General features: G+C 39.2%; 1 protein-coding gene across 1 annotated transcript in view; it reads left to right on the forward strand.

The window, feature by feature from the left end:
- LOC146657956 (phospholipid-transporting ATPase ID-like) overlaps positions 1–18,067 on the forward strand; it is a 50,666-nt gene extending 32,599 nt beyond the window's left edge. The window contains exons 10-28 of the mRNA XM_085426337.1: positions 662–820; positions 903–991; positions 2,300–2,490; positions 2,613–2,821; positions 3,018–3,061; positions 3,539–3,704; positions 3,922–4,110; positions 4,242–4,357; positions 7,011–7,175; positions 7,269–7,380; positions 7,469–7,574; positions 7,654–7,789; positions 8,214–8,397; positions 8,545–8,768; positions 9,320–9,403; positions 9,565–9,810; positions 9,910–10,048; positions 12,622–12,752; positions 13,426–18,067. Of these exons, the coding sequence (XP_085282463.1) occupies positions 662–820; positions 903–991; positions 2,300–2,490; positions 2,613–2,821; positions 3,018–3,061; positions 3,539–3,704; positions 3,922–4,110; positions 4,242–4,357; positions 7,011–7,175; positions 7,269–7,380; positions 7,469–7,574; positions 7,654–7,789; positions 8,214–8,397; positions 8,545–8,768; positions 9,320–9,403; positions 9,565–9,810; positions 9,910–10,048; positions 12,622–12,752; positions 13,426–13,755 (3,020 nt within the window). The 3' untranslated portion in view covers positions 13,756–18,067. The remainder of the gene's footprint in view (positions 1–661; positions 821–902; positions 992–2,299; positions 2,491–2,612; positions 2,822–3,017; positions 3,062–3,538; positions 3,705–3,921; positions 4,111–4,241; positions 4,358–7,010; positions 7,176–7,268; positions 7,381–7,468; positions 7,575–7,653; positions 7,790–8,213; positions 8,398–8,544; positions 8,769–9,319; positions 9,404–9,564; positions 9,811–9,909; positions 10,049–12,621; positions 12,753–13,425) is intronic.
- The last annotated feature ends 433 nt before the right edge of the window (positions 18,068–18,500 follow it).

The raw sequence follows: 18,500 nt of genomic DNA on the forward strand, positions 1-18,500 counted from the left end.
GTTATTCCTCACAGTATACATAGAAGGTTTTATTTATATAATAAATAAATGGCAACCTACCCAACGCAATACTCAACGTAAGACATAATAAATAAGTTAAACTTCATTCACAGTTTCTGTAAAGAAATCTGGAAATGTTGTTTATTGTTTATGGCCTCCTTGTAGTTTTACATGTTTTGACTACACAAAATACATGTTTATGAATGTAGTCAATGCCACTCTTTCCATTAATGCTTATTAACGCTGGTAATTTTCTAAACCAGTTATGCCCAAAACAATAGACAGAGAAAAAATTAAATAAAGCCGAGGCATGTAACAGTTACTATTACAGTTATAGTTATTCTACACTGTTTCTTTATTCTCATCAAGGTTTTATCTTGAACTCGTCTTATATAGTAAAAAAGCGCTAAAATTAAGCAAGTGCCAGAAATAAAGCAACGATCAGCAGATGAAAGTGAATAAGTGAAAACGCAAAGAAAGAAAAAGTTCATGTTAGGCTCACGTATTTTCTAACCCATGTTTTTTTTTTTTTAACCTTCATTTAACTTTAATTCATCTGAAGACAATTTGTGAACGTTATGGAGGTATTTTGATTTTTCAAATTGGTAGATGTCATACTCTTTCTAAATCTAAACCTGGCCGTGTCTTTCCTTTCCTCAAGGTGAGGTCCGCTGTGAACCCCCCAACAACCGCCTCGACCGCTTCACAGGAGTGCTGAGCTTCGCAGGTCAGAAATATTCACTTGACAATGAGAAAATCCTGCTGCGAGGCTGCACCCTGAGGAACACTGAGTGGTGCTTTGGACTGGTGCTATTTGGAGGTCAGACACACATTAATAGGGAACTACTGTAGTGGGAATTATGAAACTTGTGACTTCAGATCATTCTGTTTCTCTTTTGCAGGTCCAGAAACAAAGCTGATGCAAAACTGTGGGAAGAGCACGTTCAAGAGGACCAGTATAGACCGTCTAATGAATATCTTAGTCCTCTTTGTGAGTGCATTTGTTTTATCACATCTCAGGGTCATCAATAATTTATTGTTTTTTAATGAGATTTGTGAAGAAATGAGCTGACTGCTGCTGAGGTACTGAAGTTTAAGTTTACAGTTAAATCAGTTCATTACACTATTTCCCTTCTGCTAATGCACCACAATTTTTTTTTTATTGGACATTCTCCTCACCAACACTAACGATTTATTTAAAATCAAAAGATCTGATGCAGTAGAGCAGCGCGAACAGGAGAAAGCAAGAAAATTGTGATGTATCCGAGACCGTAAAGGGGATGCATGCATAGTTCGCTAAAGCTTCAAGGTGCAATGGAGTAGCTACTACCACAGCAAAGGAAGACAAAGCCATTAATTTAGTTGGATAAATCAGTACCACTCATTCTTAAAAATGTAAAACTTTTAAACCAAACTTTAAACTACAGTCTGCCCTTTTTTTAACCGCATAATTAAATTACATTAAGTACTACAATTTGCCTTGTGGAATCAATAAAGCATCCATAAATGTATTTATTTCTGTACATGGTTGTATGAAATGTTCCCTTTATTTGTGCAAAATATGCATGAAATAACTTTAACCTCTTAAACAAGATCACCCCATTTTTTTTATTTTGAAGTCGGTCAGTTTAAATTGGTAATCTTTCCCACAAACACTGATGCTCCACATGCTTAATTAGTCAAATGCTTCTTTAAACAACAGAACAGTTTTCATCTGTGCTGAGGTAGTTCGATAATTATAAACTTATTAAATGGAAACAAATGAGCTTTTCTTTAAAAAATTTATAATGGTATTTCAAAGTAACTCCAAACTTTTGATTAAAATAAAAAATTATCATGTTTTTGGTAGTTTATCATTACCGGCAATGAGAGATGGTTATACATCTATATACAAGCTTGTATGCGCAACGTCACATGATGAGGTCGAGGAAGATCCCGTAGTGGTTTCCCCCTGAACCCGTGGTGATGGTACTGACCCACATCTTTTTTTCACACCATGGCTCATGTGACAACTCACATGATCAATAGTGGGTCAACGACCCTCAGGACGACCTCCACTAGGGGTCATAGAGTACCTGGGACTCTGCACCATTTGTTTTTAGATCTGAAACTCCTCTCAGATGACATCATCACAAACTCACACGTCTTTTTATTTCAAGCTTAAGCAGATCATGGTTGTCTCTGTTTTGGATCTACGACATTTGTGTTTCTGAGTTGTAGCTGAAGTTTATACACCAACACAGGTTTTTTTTTGTATTCCTAAATGACAAAATAAAGCCTCTTTCTACTCTTTCTGCAGATTTTTGGTTTCCTAGCCTTCATGTGCTCTGTCCTGGCGATAGGAAACTACATCTGGGAAAGAAATGAGGGCTCACAGTTTACTGTCTTCCTGCCAAGGCTGGAGGATGATCCTGCTTTCTCATCCTTCCTCACATTCTGGTCCTACGTCATCATCCTCAACACTGTGGTGCCCATCTCTCTCTATGTGAGGTAATAAGTGTGAAATGATGCTTTTATTACCTTGTGTTACTTTTTTACAATGAATTTAACAAAATGAATGCAAAAAAACACATATATGACTACACGTGCCTCTTTTCAATATCTGCTTGAAGTGTGGAGATCATTCGTCTGGGGAACAGCTTCTACATCGACTGGGACAGGAAAATGTACTATGCCCGCAATGACACCCCTGCTGAGGCTCGTACCACCACTCTGAATGAAGAGCTCGGCCAAATCAAATACGTCTTCAGTGACAAAACTGGAACACTCACCCAGAATATCATGATCTTCAACAAGTGCACTATTAATGGCAAATGCTATGGTAAGAGTTTTAGTCATGAAGCTGAAACAAGAAGACTTTCTACTGAGACTTTCTAAAAATGCATTTTTGGATTCCTTATTCGGAGAAGTTGGATGGTTTTTCACGCACACAAAGGTTTACGTCAGCTGATGCTTTGTTCAATACATTCTCTTCATGTATAATAAAGTTTGATTAAAAATGTTATTCTGCTCTGCAGGAGATGTTTATGACTACACAGGCCAAAGACTAGAAATGAATGAGGTGAGTTTACATATGCAGATTTAAAAATTAAATAAATAAAAAATAGTTTACTGGTCCATATGACTGACTGACAGATGGCGTCTCCAATGCAGTGGTAAAGTTTGGTTTCCCTGAAATAGAATTTTTGGATAGGTTTAAGGAAGGTAGTTAAGAGAAACATTGGACAGAATTCCTGGTCCCTGGTATGTTGAACAGTTTTCCTTTTAGACTGCTGCTCCTTTACTTTCTGTGATTTCTATATTTAGACAGTTAAACAACTTTAGTTCTTTACCAGGTTTGCAGTGATTTCACAGGATTATATTATTAAATTAGTTAAAGTTTCTGACACATTTTAGTGTTCTTATAACAGACTCAGTGTGCACTCCTCTCACCTCTCCTCATCAGCCTAAGCAGGTCCAGTTACATTTCTTTCCCTCTCTGCTTTATCCTTCTTTCTTTCTTACTTCTTTTTTTCTTGTTGTACATTTACTCCTGCAGTATACAGACACAGTAGACTTCTCCTTCAATCCGTTAGCCGACTCTCGGTTCGTCTTCCACGACCATTCTCTGGTGGAGGCGGTGAAGCTGGAGAACACGGAGGTCCACGCCTTCTTCAGGCTGCTGGCTCTCTGCCACACTGTCATGGCCGAGGAGAAGAAAGAAGGTGAGGACGGTACAGATGTTTCAGTGAGCAGTTAAAAGGCAGTATGTGTGTTTTCCAGTCCTTTTTTTATTCAGCAGTTTATTGTAGAGGTCCTCCAATGAAAGAAGCTCTGGCTTGAAACTGATCAACGTGAAAGCATTTTTTGCTGCAGCTAGAATTATGAACTTTAATAAATAATCATATTTGCCCTGCTAAATATAAACTTTTTGTTCTCCAGGAGAGCTTTTCTACCAGGCCCAGTCGCCAGATGAGGGGGCTCTGGTGACCGCAGCCAGAAACTTTGGATTTGTCTTCCGCTCACGAACACCAGACAGTATTTCCATCGTGGAAATGGGAAAGCAATGCAACTATGAACTCCTGGCCATCCTGGATTTCAACAATGTCCGCAAGAGGATGTCAGTCATAGGTATATACATACTATATATGTATCTATATATCTGTATATGCTTTCCTATTTAGCTCTCATACAGACTGCTCTTTTTTCCACTGCAATTTGAAACATTGTTTGTTTTCATGTATGTACATTTTTGTATGCAGTGAGGAGTCCAGAGGGCAAGCTGTCTCTTTACTGCAAAGGTGCCGACACAATCATCTACGAAAGGCTGCACCAGTCCTGCAGCAAGCTGATGGATGTCACGACAGAGCATCTTAATGTTAGTATTATTTCTGTGTGTGTGTTCAAAGAGAGATATTTGACTCTGCTAGGCTATGTCAACTGCATTTGTACGTAGTTCATCCCTACATGCATTTGGATTTGGGATGAACATGCTTCCCCGGAGCAACAAATTATTGAATTTATATACAAGTATCTCTGATAATCATGATGAAAAACCTTAATTTGTATAATACTTTGCACTGTCCAAAATGTCTGAGCGAGTGCAAAGATAACCAGGTTCAATCTCCACTAATGACCCAAATTTGAGGCCGTACTGACAGAATAAAGAGACATAACATAATAGATGTTTTTAAGTTCATTTTAAAGCAGCAGTTCAAACTAGTGGATTGTTAAGTGGAGTTGAGTACACATTAATTCTTGAGCAATATAAGGCTGTAAAGGTAACAGGCACAACCTCTCACATAATACTTTAAGTAAAGTGCTGTAAGTATAGCACTATTTTTAAACAAACGTGTCGGTACGTTCTTTGTCTTACTGACAGGAAAGGAAATAAAAGATTTAAATTCATGCTTTATGGAAGGAGTTTGTTTGTGTGGGTTTGATATAAGATAAATTGCAGTTCTCATAGTCATCATAAATGGGGATAGATATCCACCACAGCTTCATTTGACTTTATTTGCCTTGTTTTAAATATTTGTGTTTGGACAACAGCAGAGCTGTAGCGCAGGTACGTCAGAAAAAGCTGCCATGTTCAAAGTGCCTTTCTTTCAAATTCAAATTCAAATTCAAATTCAAATTCAAATTTTATTTGTCACGTACACAGTCATACACAGTACGATATGTAGTGAAATGCTTGGACAACTGCTCGTGACCTAAAGAAAACAAAAAAGGAAAAGGCTATGAATAAGATAGGAAATAAATATGAAAAATTAAAAAGGGTAAATTTAACTAGGAAGGAATAGAATATAAATTAAGGTTAAAAATGAAATAACTGTACAACACAAATTAGAATGAAGGGTAAATTTAACTGGGAAGAATAAGATAAAGATAAATATATAAATTAAAGTTGAAAATAAAATAACTGTACAACAAAATACACAATACACAATATAGAACTATATAAGAATGTATGAAGAAATCTAAATATAAATAAATATATACACAATAACAGCAGCTGTACAAGTATTAACCGGAAATGAAGAATATAGTGACCAGTGTTGTGCAAAACCAAAGTCCAGAAAGTCCAGTGTGTGTGTAAGAACCATATGTGTGGGTCAGTACTGTGTGGTGGTGTGATTGAGAGACCGTATCGCCTGCGGGAAGAAGCTCCTCCTCAGTCTCTCTGTGTTGGTCTTCAGGGAGCGGAATCGCTTTCCTGACCTCAGCAGAGAGAACAGTCTGTTGTTGGGATGGCTGAGGTCCTTCACGATCTTCCTGGCCTTGGTCCGGCACCACCTGCTGTAGATTGAGTGCAGGTCAGGGAGCTCGGAGCGGATGGTGCGCTCAGCTGACCGCACAACCCTCTGTAGAGCTCGTCTGTCCTGCATGGTGCTGTTCCCGAACCAGGTTAAGATGTTTCCCGCCAGGATGCTCTCTATGGTGCACGAGTAAAAGTTCCTGAGCACCTTGGAGGGCAGTTGGAAGTCTCTCAAGCGTCTGAGGTGGTAGAGACGCTGTCGGGCCTTTTTCACCACGGTGTTGATGTGACAGGACCATGACAGGTCCTGCGTGATGTGAACTCCGAGGTATTTGAAGCTGTCCACTCTCTCCACTGGGCACTCGTTGATGACGGGGGTCTGGTAGTTCCTCTCCTGCTTAGTGCTGAAGTCCACTATCAGCTCCTTTGTCTTACTGACGTTTAGAAGGAGGTTGTTCCTCTGGCACCAGTTCTCCAGATTCCTAATCTCCTTCAGGTAGGCCGTCTCGTTGTTATCAGAGATCAGGCCCACCACGACGGTGTCGTCAGCAAACTTGATGATGGTGGTGGAGCTGGTAGTGGCCACACAGTCATATGTGTACAAAGAGTACAGCAGGGGGCTCAGAACACACCCCTGGGGGGCTCCAGTGCTGAGAGTGGTGGAGGCTGAGACATGTCCGCCCATCCTTACTGCCTGTGGTCTGCCAGTTAGGAAGTTGGAGATCCACTGACACATAGATGAGCTGAGTCCCAGATGCTCCAGCTTGGTGGTGAGTGTGGAGGGAATTATGGTGTTAAATGCAGAGCTGTAGTCTATGAAGAGCATTTTAACATAATTCCCCCTTCTAGTGTCCAAGTGAGTGAGTGATGTGTGGAGGAGATGAGAGATGGCATCGTCTGTGGAACGATTTGGACGGTAAGCGAACTGTAGTGGGTCCAGTGTGTCTGGTAGTGAAGAAATGATGAAGTCTCTGACCAGGCGTTCAAAGCACTTCATCACTACTGAGGTGAGGGCTACAGGGCGATAGTCATTGAGAGAAGCATTATTCCTCCTTCTTCTACGTCTGTTCTTTTAGGGAAGTTTTGGGAAAGTTCTGATTAATTTCTCGCTGTCATTTTTGCTCCTCTAATCTTGAACTGAGCAAGAGTTTGACTTTTGTTTATATGTGCAAATGCCTTGAGCTTGTGTGTGCGTTTGTGTATTAGTGTGTGTGTGTACCTTCTAGTATCCAGCGTTCATCCATATAAGTATACGCATGTGGAATTTCTGCAGGAATTTGCAGGGGATGGGCTGCGGACTCTTGCTCTTGCTTACAAGGATCTGGATGAGGAGTACTTTAACCAGTGGATACAGCGCCACCATGAGGCCAACACTGCACTGGAGGATAGAGAGGGCAAACTGGACCAGTTGTATGAGGAGATAGAGAAGGATCTCCTGGTAAGACGATAAAGGCAGCTCATACTGTAAAAACATAACTGTGTGGTAAAATGAACAGCATTCTGATTATGTGTGTGTTCTGTGTGTGTTCAGCTGCTTGGAGCAACAGCCATAGAGGACAAGTTGCAAGATGGAGTACCTCAGACTATCGAGCAGCTGTCTAAGGCTGACATCAAAATCTGGGTTTTGACCGGTGACAAGCAAGGTACATAACTTTGAATAAGATGAAAGTTAATGCGTATGGGGAACAGACTCCAGTCCACACACGGTGATGTTGATTGTCTGTGTTGCAGAAACCGCAGAGAACATTGGTTACTCATGCAACTTGCTACGGGAAGAGATGAATGATGTCTTCATCATCTCGGGCAACTCACTTGAGGATGTCCAGCAGGAACTGAGGTCAGAGGAAATCTTAGACTAAACATGTTTTACTATCTCATTATGACAGGTTTTCATATACTGTTGATTTTTTTTCTAGAAATGCCCGAACCTCCATGAAGCCAGATGCAGCTGAGAATTCAGAGTTTTTACCCGAAATGGATAAAGGTGTGAAAGTGGTCACAGATGAGGTGGTGAATGGGGAGTACGGCCTGGTCATCAATGGACATAGTTTGGTACATACATACATACAATTTCAGTTTATGTGCATGCTGTCACTCTCAAACTTTAAAAGATGTGCTTACTTTGTAACTGGCGAGTTGCTGCCGTATGCAAATGCTGTCCTCAGTTTCTTACTTAGAGCCTAATTTTTTATTGAGTATGAAAGATGTGTTTATTTGATGAAACAAGCTCTTCTGGAAGTCCAATAAAATAAAAGTACTGTAGCTACAGTGGGGAACTTTTTTTTTCTATCCATGAAACTTTATTTTGAAAGACATTATGATTTAAAATCATCAAACAGAGATGCAAAAAAAGCCCGACCTTTTTCTTGTGCTCATGTTCCAGTCTTTGTTAACAGTCATGGCTCTGTCAGTCACACGTTTTTTATTGCCTGTCTTCTTCTAAGCTCACCTTTTTCTTACCCCCTCTGTCCCTCAGGCATACGCTTTGGAGCACAGCCTGGAGCTGGAGTTCCTAAGGACGGCATGCATGTGCAAAGCAGTGATCTGCTGCAGGGTGACTCCTCTGCAGAAGGCTCAGGTGGTCGAGCTGGTCAAGAAGTACAAGAAGGCAGTCACACTGGCAATTGGGGATGGAGCCAATGATGTCAGCATGATCAAAGGTAGCAGAAGAAACTCAAACTGCTTCATATGAACCTCCTGTTTGTTCTCCAATGCTTTCCCAAGTTTATATATATATATATATATATATATATATATATATATATATATATTAGTCTTTCTTCATTCTCATTTTTTTCCCCACACAGCGGCTCATATAGGTGTGGGCATCTCAGGCCAGGAGGGCATGCAGGCTGTGCTGTCCAGCGATTACTCCTTTGCCCAGTTCCGTTTCCTGCAGCGCCTCCTGCTGGTGCACGGCCGTTGGTCCTACCTGCGCATGTGCAAGTTCTTGCGCTACTTCTTCTACAAAAACTTCACCTTCACCTTCGTCCATTTCTGGTTTGCCTTCTTCTGTGGTTTCTCTGCGCAGGTGAGAGACGAGTAGTTACAAAATTATGATCGAGCCATTGCAGAAATGCCTTTAACCTGCATTTTCCTTGTAGTCAAGTTAGACTAAACATAATATGACATTCAATCTGTAAATAATTATATATAAACACTCACTTCATTGTGTGTCATGAAAAGGCAGAACAAACCAGTTAGAGAAGTCATAGTGAGATCTGAATTTTAGTATGTAAATGAGAATGGAAGGGGTAGAAAAACCCCCAAACTGTACTAAAACTCTGAACAGCAGTCATATTATTAACGATTTGTCTTTATACAGTAATTTTAAAAAATGAGACATGAAGCAGAATAACACCAGTTACACCAGAGCCTAGGTACGGTCAGTGTAAATAAGAAAAATACCAAATTATTTTGAAAGGAAAATAAGAGATACAAAAAATAACATCAGTTTACAAATTTCAAATACGATGCTGCACATTTTGAATGATAATGTGAAGTCTGTTAATGTACTTCATTTCAATTGAGTCCAAAATTGAAGAAGTTGGTTAAAGGTCCACTTCTGTTTTTGCTTTTCAGACTGTGTATGATGAGTGGTTTATAACGCTCTACAATCTGATGTACACAGCACTACCTGTACTGGGAATGAGTCTATTTGATCAGGTAATGGGATCATCTGTATGCATGAAAATATCATGGCCATAAATCTGAGCTCAAATGAATTCCTTCCCGCCAAAAAAAAAGAAAGAAAAAGAAAACCCCCGAAAACAAACCCAAACCAACTAAAAAAGGATCTAATGTCTTTGTCTCCCCCTGCTGGTTAGGATGTGAATGATGTGTGGAGTTTCCAGCATCCTCAGCTCTATGTTCCAGGTCAACTCAACCTGTACTTCAGCAAGAAGTCCTTCTTCAAATGCGCCCTCCACAGCTGCTACAGCTCCTTGGTGCTCTTTTTTATCCCCTATGCTGCTATGTATGACACAGTGAGGGATGATGGGAAGGACATCGCTGACTACCAGTCCTTCGCCCTCCTCACTCAGACATGTCTGCTGTTTGCCGTCAGCATCCAGGTATCCAGAAACCTTTCTTTTGCATAATTTTTCAAATGTTTATTTGTTTATTATAAAACGTATATAACTATAGAACCTGCTGGCTGTCTTTGCCCATAGCTGGGGTTTGAGATGTCCTACTGGACGGCAGTTAACACGTTCTTCGTGTTGGGAAGCCTGGCGATGTACTTTGCTGTCACATTCACCATGTACAGTAACGGCATGTTCACCATATTGCCATCAGCCTTCCCTTTCATAGGTGAGTGACAAACTTGCCATCTCTGACAGCTTTGAGTATCCAATCCATAAATGTAACAATGTGTTTTTTTTGACTGCATGTCTGCTCCGGCTGCTCACTCTTTTATATGAGGCTAAAGTTAATCTCAAGTAATTCAAATAAGACTAACAGTGTTTGAATTGTGTTTGGTATCTTTGCAGAACGTCTGCTTTATGAGGTCACGTGGTAGTGGCTTTCAACATGTTTGTTTTTCTCACTAAATTGATCTACATAGTATTGGAAAGTTGTAAAATTTGGGATAAATACTTCTTTTTTCCCCCGCTTATTCTCTATATACAAAATCAACATTCAATTTTTCTTAAATTGAAACAGTTCTGTTTTAATACTTTAAAATGTTGAAACATTACTTTTTTTTACATAAAATCTCCTTCTTGATTTAAAGGCCTTTCTTTTTAGGCTACCACAATGTGCAACAATATTTGACAGTCTGAGTGTCTTTAGACTGGGAAAAGCTGAGACACCGTTTAAAGTAACACACAATCCTCTAACGCTGGGCATGCACTGTGCCATTTCTGGCCCATTTTGAGCCGATTTTTCAGTCGTGCGACCGTTTTGGTGATTGGCCCGAGTTTCGCCTTCATCATGTGTCGTGCATCGTGTAGTATACGTGGGGTAACGAGAAGTGATTAACACCTCACGACCAGCTCCCGATCATCAGTCGTTTGGTCGTAAGAAAATCCAACCTGTTTGAAATCCTGTCTGCCGCCGTGAGGGTGTCACCGCAGCCTCTCACACTGCGCACACGCAAACACAGAAATGAAAGTGAAAAGACGGCGCAGCACGGCAGTGCGGCGTGTGATCTGGACACAAGCGATGAAAGCACAACTTGTAGAACTTTGGCAAGCTCATCTGAGCTATTTCGATGTGGCCTCACAAAATTATCACGACCGCAACAACCATGAAAATAGTTGGATGGACAATGCTGCTCAATCACAGCTGCCCGATTGTTTTTCATTAGCAATTTAGCAGAGTTGATGGTGGTGGTGTGCGTGTCTGTGTGAGTGAAAGACAGAGAGCAAGAGGCAGATTTTGTGTTATAACCTTCATTTTATGGACGCACAGTGTGAGCACTCAGGTCGCATCGGGCTGTATAGTGGGAGACCCTGCATCGTGACCTACGAACTTCTAACCCCTGCGAGTCAATCGTACAGTTTGAGCTGAATAACGCGACTGAAAAAAATCGCACAGTGCATGCCCAGCTTAAGAGCTTTCACTGCTTCACCCTGGTGTTTTACAGTAGATACCTCTATATATAAGGCTGGAGCCCACCAAAACAACTCCCTGATAATGACTGTGTGATGACTATTCTTCCCGTCCCATGAAGGCCACCTGGGTTGGCTGGCAGACTGTTTACTTAGCCTGATAGTGCGAAGGACACTGTCTCCGCTGAACTCTGGACACACACACACACACACTTACACTGACAAGCACTCACTCATCCCCCTCCCTTTCCAACGCCTTCGATGCTTGTGCCCTACCGGGGATGATAGCAGTCAACTGGACCAGCGCAGATGCTGCAGGACCGGATGCGCTGTCTACGCCGGCTCTCTCTTACCCTTTACCCGCCCCTGTTGCTTGTCTCGTGTTTCTATGGTGTATTGATAGTCATGTGCTTTTGTGCTGAGGTGTTTTTTCTGTTATCAAACTGTTCTCCCACCAGGAGCTCAGTCTGAGTGGAGTTTTTTTTTCTCCTCCTCTTACCTCATGTAGTGTATTTTCGTTGTTTTTTCCTATCAGCCTACCTTTCTGACATGTCTCCCCAATGTGATGTTTGTGTAAAGTTGGTCAGAAGGTTCCTTTGTGAGTGCGCATGCGCCATTAGCGTGCTGCCTGCTGTAACCCCTAATTTCCCTCGGGATGAATAAAGTATTCTGATTCTGATTCTGATACTGAGGTGTCAGTATTTAAGGAGGTCTGAAATGACAAGGCAATGGAGCCTTTTTGGGTCACAATGATCTGTGGCGACCTGGCTTGTTGTCTAGGAAAAATAATTTTAAGACTATTTAAAATGATTTTAATAACAAGATATTTATAAGAGATAATTAAAAAACCTCTTTGGGGGGAAAGGATAAATTTGAGAACAGAGATACTGCACTCTAACACATCACCTGTAATACAATCTCTTAAAATGAGTATTTCGATGTGAGGACAGCCTGGTCTTACTAAATGTTCACGTGTGTCTAAACATTTAAAATGATATTTACCCCAAGTTATTTTCTTTTTGTTTTGATTATTTTGCCTCAACATGAACATTTGTAACCTTTAGTAAAGTGGAGCTATTACACCTATTACCTTTTTTTATTTGTGGACTCCACGAATACTAATTATCCTTTCTAATGACTCATCTGTTGTTAGGAGAATAATCCAATATTCTTCATGTTTTCATTGCTCTGAGGGTTAACAGGTTAATTTGATATCCATAAAATAGAACAGAATTCATATATAGGGATAAAAGTCTGGGCCAGGAGTACTGTAAATAAAAACTCTTCACACCTGTAATAATACAAACCTTATGTATGTGTGTGTTTATTCAGGAACAGCACGAAACTCCCTGAACCAGCCCAACGTTTGGCTGACGATCTTCCTCACTTCCATCCTGTGTGTCCTTCCCGTCATTACCAACCGTTTCCTGATGATTCAGCTCTGCCCCACCATCAATGATAAGGTAGCAGAGGAGATGCAGCTCTACCTGCTGTGCTTGACTATCATGGGAAACTCACACCTCCATTTTTTTAGGTGTTAGACTTTTTAAGAATCTGCCGGGAAGCTGGTTTAGGGCAGTGAGACGCTTCCTCCTCTCAGTGTGACTTTCGGTTTCTGAGGAAATCATCTTCAGTGTCCTTTTTAAACTATTGCTAATAAACAAGTGTCAAAAAACAGGGAAAAGGTCATTTTACAGTAACGTTTTACTCACAACAAAGTAATCTAGAAACATGGCATAGAAAACTACTCGAAACTAATTCATCGTACTTCAACAGCTAACTTGCCAAAAACAAGTACAGGTTAAAAAGCAGAGCTTATTGAGAATCAAGGGTCAGTGAGTTGAATTGCAGTTTGAGGGTGCAACCTGAATTCTGTGTACCTGAGATACAAGATAGACAAACAAGACGTGATTCATCCTTTAACTAGTTTATTTGGATAGATGTGTTTACTCCTGAGATTCAAACCCACGGCTCTCTGAGGAGTTTCTCAAAGGATTTGTCTTTTTAAAGGTTTTCTCACATATACAATATGTTTAAGATGGACTCATTAACCTTCTGGCTTCTTATTTAACTAAATGTTTCCTTAAAACACCCACTCCTGCATTATAACTGTCTCATTTCCTCCCCAAATGTTAGGTTATGTTCAAAGTGAGGCAGGCGAAAGCAACACCTGCTCCACCAACTCGACGTGCCCGCATCCGTCGCACCAGCTCCCGCCGTTCGGGCTACGCCTTCTCGCACGCACAGGGCTATGGGGACCTGGTGACATCGGGTCGGTTCCTGCGGCGTCCTGCCCTGACACGATCTTCTGGTTTCACCCACGCAGGCCGCACCACTACTAGCTTCAGTCCAATGGGACGATCGGCCGGTTACAGCCCAACGGGACGTCCTCAGAATAACAAGGTCCCAGACGTGGAGGTGACTTCCCTGCAGATGTATAGGACAATCACAGATTCTGCTCCCTGATGGACAGCACATTTAGGACTCTGTGGAGAAATTTGGGAGCAAATAATTAACTACTGACTGGAGAGCTACATGATGTTGGCAGCCAGAAGTGTTCAAAGGTCCTATTTGTTGCAATGAAGAGCTTGCTTGGGCTTTCCAGAGAAGTTCATGTCAAAGATTTTTCATACCTACACAGAAGACGAGGTTTGAAGAGTACATGACTTTAGCTCCTTACATTTTTCTCTGAAATGGTGTCATCAAAGGGAACTACAGCAACAAATGTAGCCACTTATGATGGGTATATGAATCGTCTTCTTAAGATGCCAGCGGATGAGAGGGTGATTAATGAAAGCTTTCTGTCAATATAGATAACAACCGGGTGCTTTGTCTTCAAATAGGAAAGGAAACAATATGTCATCATGTTTACAGGCTACCCAGTCCACCTGGGAGTCCAGCTGGAAAGCAGTGTTTGCAGAGGAAATAACGAGCAAAGCCATGTTGCACAAGATATTGACTTTTTAAAATCTTTTTAAAGCATTTTATTTTCTTAATTTGAAAGCTGTACAAGCGGTCAGCACTTTGGCTGTGTCACAGTGGCAGTGGGGAATAACCAAACGTATCATAAACTGCTTCTTCTAATACAATACCATATTAAGGGCCCAGGGGTGGAGCGGGGTGTAATACTCAGAGAAGAAAACTCATAAATTTATAAGAGAAATGTCGAGGAATCGCATCACTTAAATTTAAGGTTTGGTAAAACCAAAAAGTCACAGAAAGTAGATTTTGGTATGTTGATAGAGTCAGTTGAGACTTATTTAAACACTGTTATTGATCCAAAAATGAATTAAAACATTTCAATGGAGAGAAATGTCGTTGGCGTTGTAGCAACATTTGTACAAAATTTAAATTTGTGAGGTCTCTGCCCCATAATGAGTTTATTTATTTTATTAAAGTTGAGCGCCCTGAATACCCAGAGGTGGGTAGAGTAGCCAAACATTGTACTCAAGTAATAGTAGCACTACCTCAACATAGTTTTACTCAAGTAAAAGTAAAAAGTAGCCGTCCAAGAAATTACTCAAGTAAGAGTAAAAAAGTATTTAGTGAAAATGGCTACTTGAGTACTGAGTAACTGATAATAACATCTGATTTAATGTTTAAAAATGAGCCAATCAGACAGACAAAAATCTGAAGTTTAATACTGAAAAGCAAAATAAAAATACTACATATAAAAAAAAAAACATAATTACAAAATAATAAATCTAATCTTTTCAAAATCATTATGAAACTAATATTTAGAGAAGGTAATATAAATGTTGCTAGAATTGGGTAAAGTACTTCCAGTAACAATACATGGTGATACTTTACTTCTCCAAATGGCACAACAGGCTCAGCAGATAGAATAACATTAAAACAACAAACCTTATGTACAAACAAGAAGTCTCACTTTGACATAAACTGTAGGTCTGTGTCTCGTGCATTTTTGGTTATTATTTTGTTTATTATTGTTTATTATTCATTAAATTAAGTTACACTGAGTAGAGTAGCAAGAATTTCTTCCTCAAGTAAGAGTAACAAGACTTCATAATATTATTACTCGAGTAAAAGTAAAAAGTACAGTGTAGAAAAACTCCTTGAAAGCATTTTTTTCCTCCAAAACGTTACTCAAGTAAATGTAACTGAGTAAATGTAATTAGTTACTACCCACCACTGTTAATACCCCATAATACACCAAAATAAAAAGCAATAATAATGTTTATATGGCCATAATATTCCAGGTTTACACTTTGTGGTTTGTTTGTTTTTATTTGTGTTTATTGTTTTCTTGTGTGCTGAAAGCATTTCACCAAACTTGCCAAATTTGGGAAAACTTGGCAAAAAATATCTTTTTTTTTTATTTACATCCAAACTGTTTAGATATTTAAATAATAAAATAAATCCTGGAGTATAATGAGGTATACTCTTTGCTTCAAGTAAGTTATTGCTTACCTAAAACAAATTATTAGTAAAGGTCAATTTCTTATGAAGCCCCACAGCCCACTGCCCGTTTTTGATTTCTGCCACATTTGATTGATATTAAACACCTGTTCAATGATCCCAGTCTGCTGCTTTTAAGGATAAATTGCAAAATAAATGTGAGGAACTCACGAGATAATTGAAGAGATATGTGAAAAGTACATACAAATATTTTGGACATTGTATCAGTAGTCATCAGCGTGTAAACAGAATTAACGAGAAGATATGACTCCTTGGTTGAATGACTCCAAACATTCCCAGCTTGGTGACAAATGTGGGAATGGTGTTCAAGGCTTTTACGTCAATATCTTATAAATCAAAATCAACCCAAACTTTATCTCATTATAAGAGAGTGGACCAAAAATAACTTTTGCAGTTATACATTAACAAACCCTTTCATGTTTATGTGGCTGTGCTGTAGTCATCAAATGGTGCAACATGTGGAGCATAGTGGTAATGTAAATAAGTTAAAGGGCATATCCTACTTGAACAGCACGGGGATACCAACCCAAAGGTTTCCGGTCTACCGGCTTATTATTTTTTACCAAAAATTAAAGGACAGATTGTTCTTTATGTTTCCACAAAGTGGTCTTCAATTTTCTGCAGTGCAACTTTATATTCCTTCCTTTTGATTTACGTTTTGGTTACAGCAGCTGATGCATCCAGATGTTGTCTGGAGCTTGTTTCTAACAGACTGAATTGAGTTCCGGCATCCCGGTGTGTCTGAAACACACCTTCTGTGGCAGATTGTGCCTCCTCACTAATGTCCGATTTTCCTCTGCCATTAAACTAGCAAAACCAAAAGGGGAACCTGTTCCTCATCGAACAAGAAAGTGGACTCTAATGGCTGTATAGAACCTAATCCAAGTAAGACATGCTGTAGAAACTTGATAACATCTACCTGTGTTTGGGAGGTTTATCACAATGTACACACACTACAGAGTTGATTAAGAAATCCTTTAATCCGTTCAGGGACACATTTGGCTTCACATTTGTCTTCATGCCACTGAGCACCTGTTTTGTTTTTTGTCTTTTTCGTGCATTAAAACCGAACAGGGTTTAAAAACACTGCTCAGATCATTCCTATGGACTGTGCTGTATAAATAATAATATTTATACCTCATTGTATTTATCAGATCGCGTGCTTGGTAATCACTTTCATTTGAATTTCATTTATTTGCTTTAAGTTGTAATGTATGTCTGCATTTGTCTTTATCACCATCTCTTTCTTCAAGTGTTGTATCAGCCTGCTAAAAATTGGAGCAAAAGAAAACGCACATGCTGCCTTATTATTCAGATAAAATGATATTTTCTTACTTTTCTTATTTTATGCAACTAAGAATGTTTGATCAAAGATAAAGCTGTTAAAAAAACAAATCAAAGCTGATTGCAGATGTTTTAAGTTCAAAAAGGAAAAATGTTATTTTATACAGTGATTTTCAATTATTTGTTATATTAACGATCACTGAAAGCTTAAACAGTGGTCCAAAACTGGTTTGGTATTTGTAAATTAATGATGTTTAATGTCCGATTTCCCCTTTTTGTTCCTTGTCCAGTTGTGAATGTTGACTCTGTAAAATTTAACCCCCAACGATACTTTTTAAAGGCTTCATACATTGTGACTTTAGAATAAACTACAAAGTCACACAGAAATTAATGCTGGAAGTGAGTGTGGTGAAACTGGTTTATATCACAGTTATTATTTACATTATTTACAGTACAGGCATTCTTTATAGAAACAGTTCAGAGTTAGTATAAACGGAAAAAACATTTTCTGTTGTTTTGGAAAATGATACTGCAATTGACCTTTAGCCAAAAGTCAAAATCAACAGAGCAAGTTGAGCTTTGAGTCAGATGTTTCTAATTTCATTACATTAGATCCAACTTCCCATTTTTTCTGACATCTAGTAAATAAATAAAATGCAAATCCTCCAGAGCTCTTTGATGCTTGTGCACGTGTCACAAGCATGGCTTTTATTTTGGACGGCATCTTTAATTAGGAAGAGGGAAGAATCTTGTTAAAATAAACAGTTAAACATAATTTAACAGAGTTTTGTCTGTTTTATTGATCCATAATAAATTAATTAAGGGTAGTCGCAGTCCAAAACACCTTTTCCAAGTGGTATATTAAAAAAAAATAAATGGTAGCCATACATATAAATTCCAGCATTTATGAGTTTGTTTTTATTATTACTGCATCTGCTGCCTTGAGTGTAACATAAGGGATTTTTGACAATTGTTTCTCAGACATGACAAAAATCAACTTAGCACTGCTCTTTCTGATATCTCCTTCATGTTGTTTTGTACCTTAAAACGTTTTTACTGCAATAAAAAGATTTGAAAGATCAACATACTTCATCGTTACACTCTTTACTTGTTTTTGTTATTAATACGTTGCACTACTTTCTCAGTAAGTTAATAGTAAGTAATAAAAATGCTGCAAAGTGACACTATAGCTGGAGTTTTCTTCCACTGCAGTTATACTTGCACATAATTGGAACATAAGAAAAAGCAGAAGATGTTTTTCGTCTTTCAGTCTACAACAACCGTTTTATCGTAACCGCCTCAAATGTTCCTTAACCTGCTGATTTTTTAACCTGTTCTGATGTCATGACATTTTTGTGAACCTTGATCTCTGCCTACTTTCTGGTTTTGCTTGCTGTTTTCCATTTGTTTTAATAAATTACCACAGAGAGCTCCTGCCAACATACACTGTCTGAGACGTTATAATAAAAACCCCAAAACAAAGGTAG

The sequence above is a fragment of the Rhamphochromis longiceps genome, linkage group LG12 (genome assembly GCF_057381845.1).
Source record: "Rhamphochromis longiceps isolate RC_006_pf linkage group LG12, R_longiceps_female_GT1.1, whole genome shotgun sequence".
Classification (NCBI taxonomy): Eukaryota; Metazoa; Chordata; class Actinopteri; order Cichliformes; family Cichlidae; genus Rhamphochromis; species Rhamphochromis longiceps.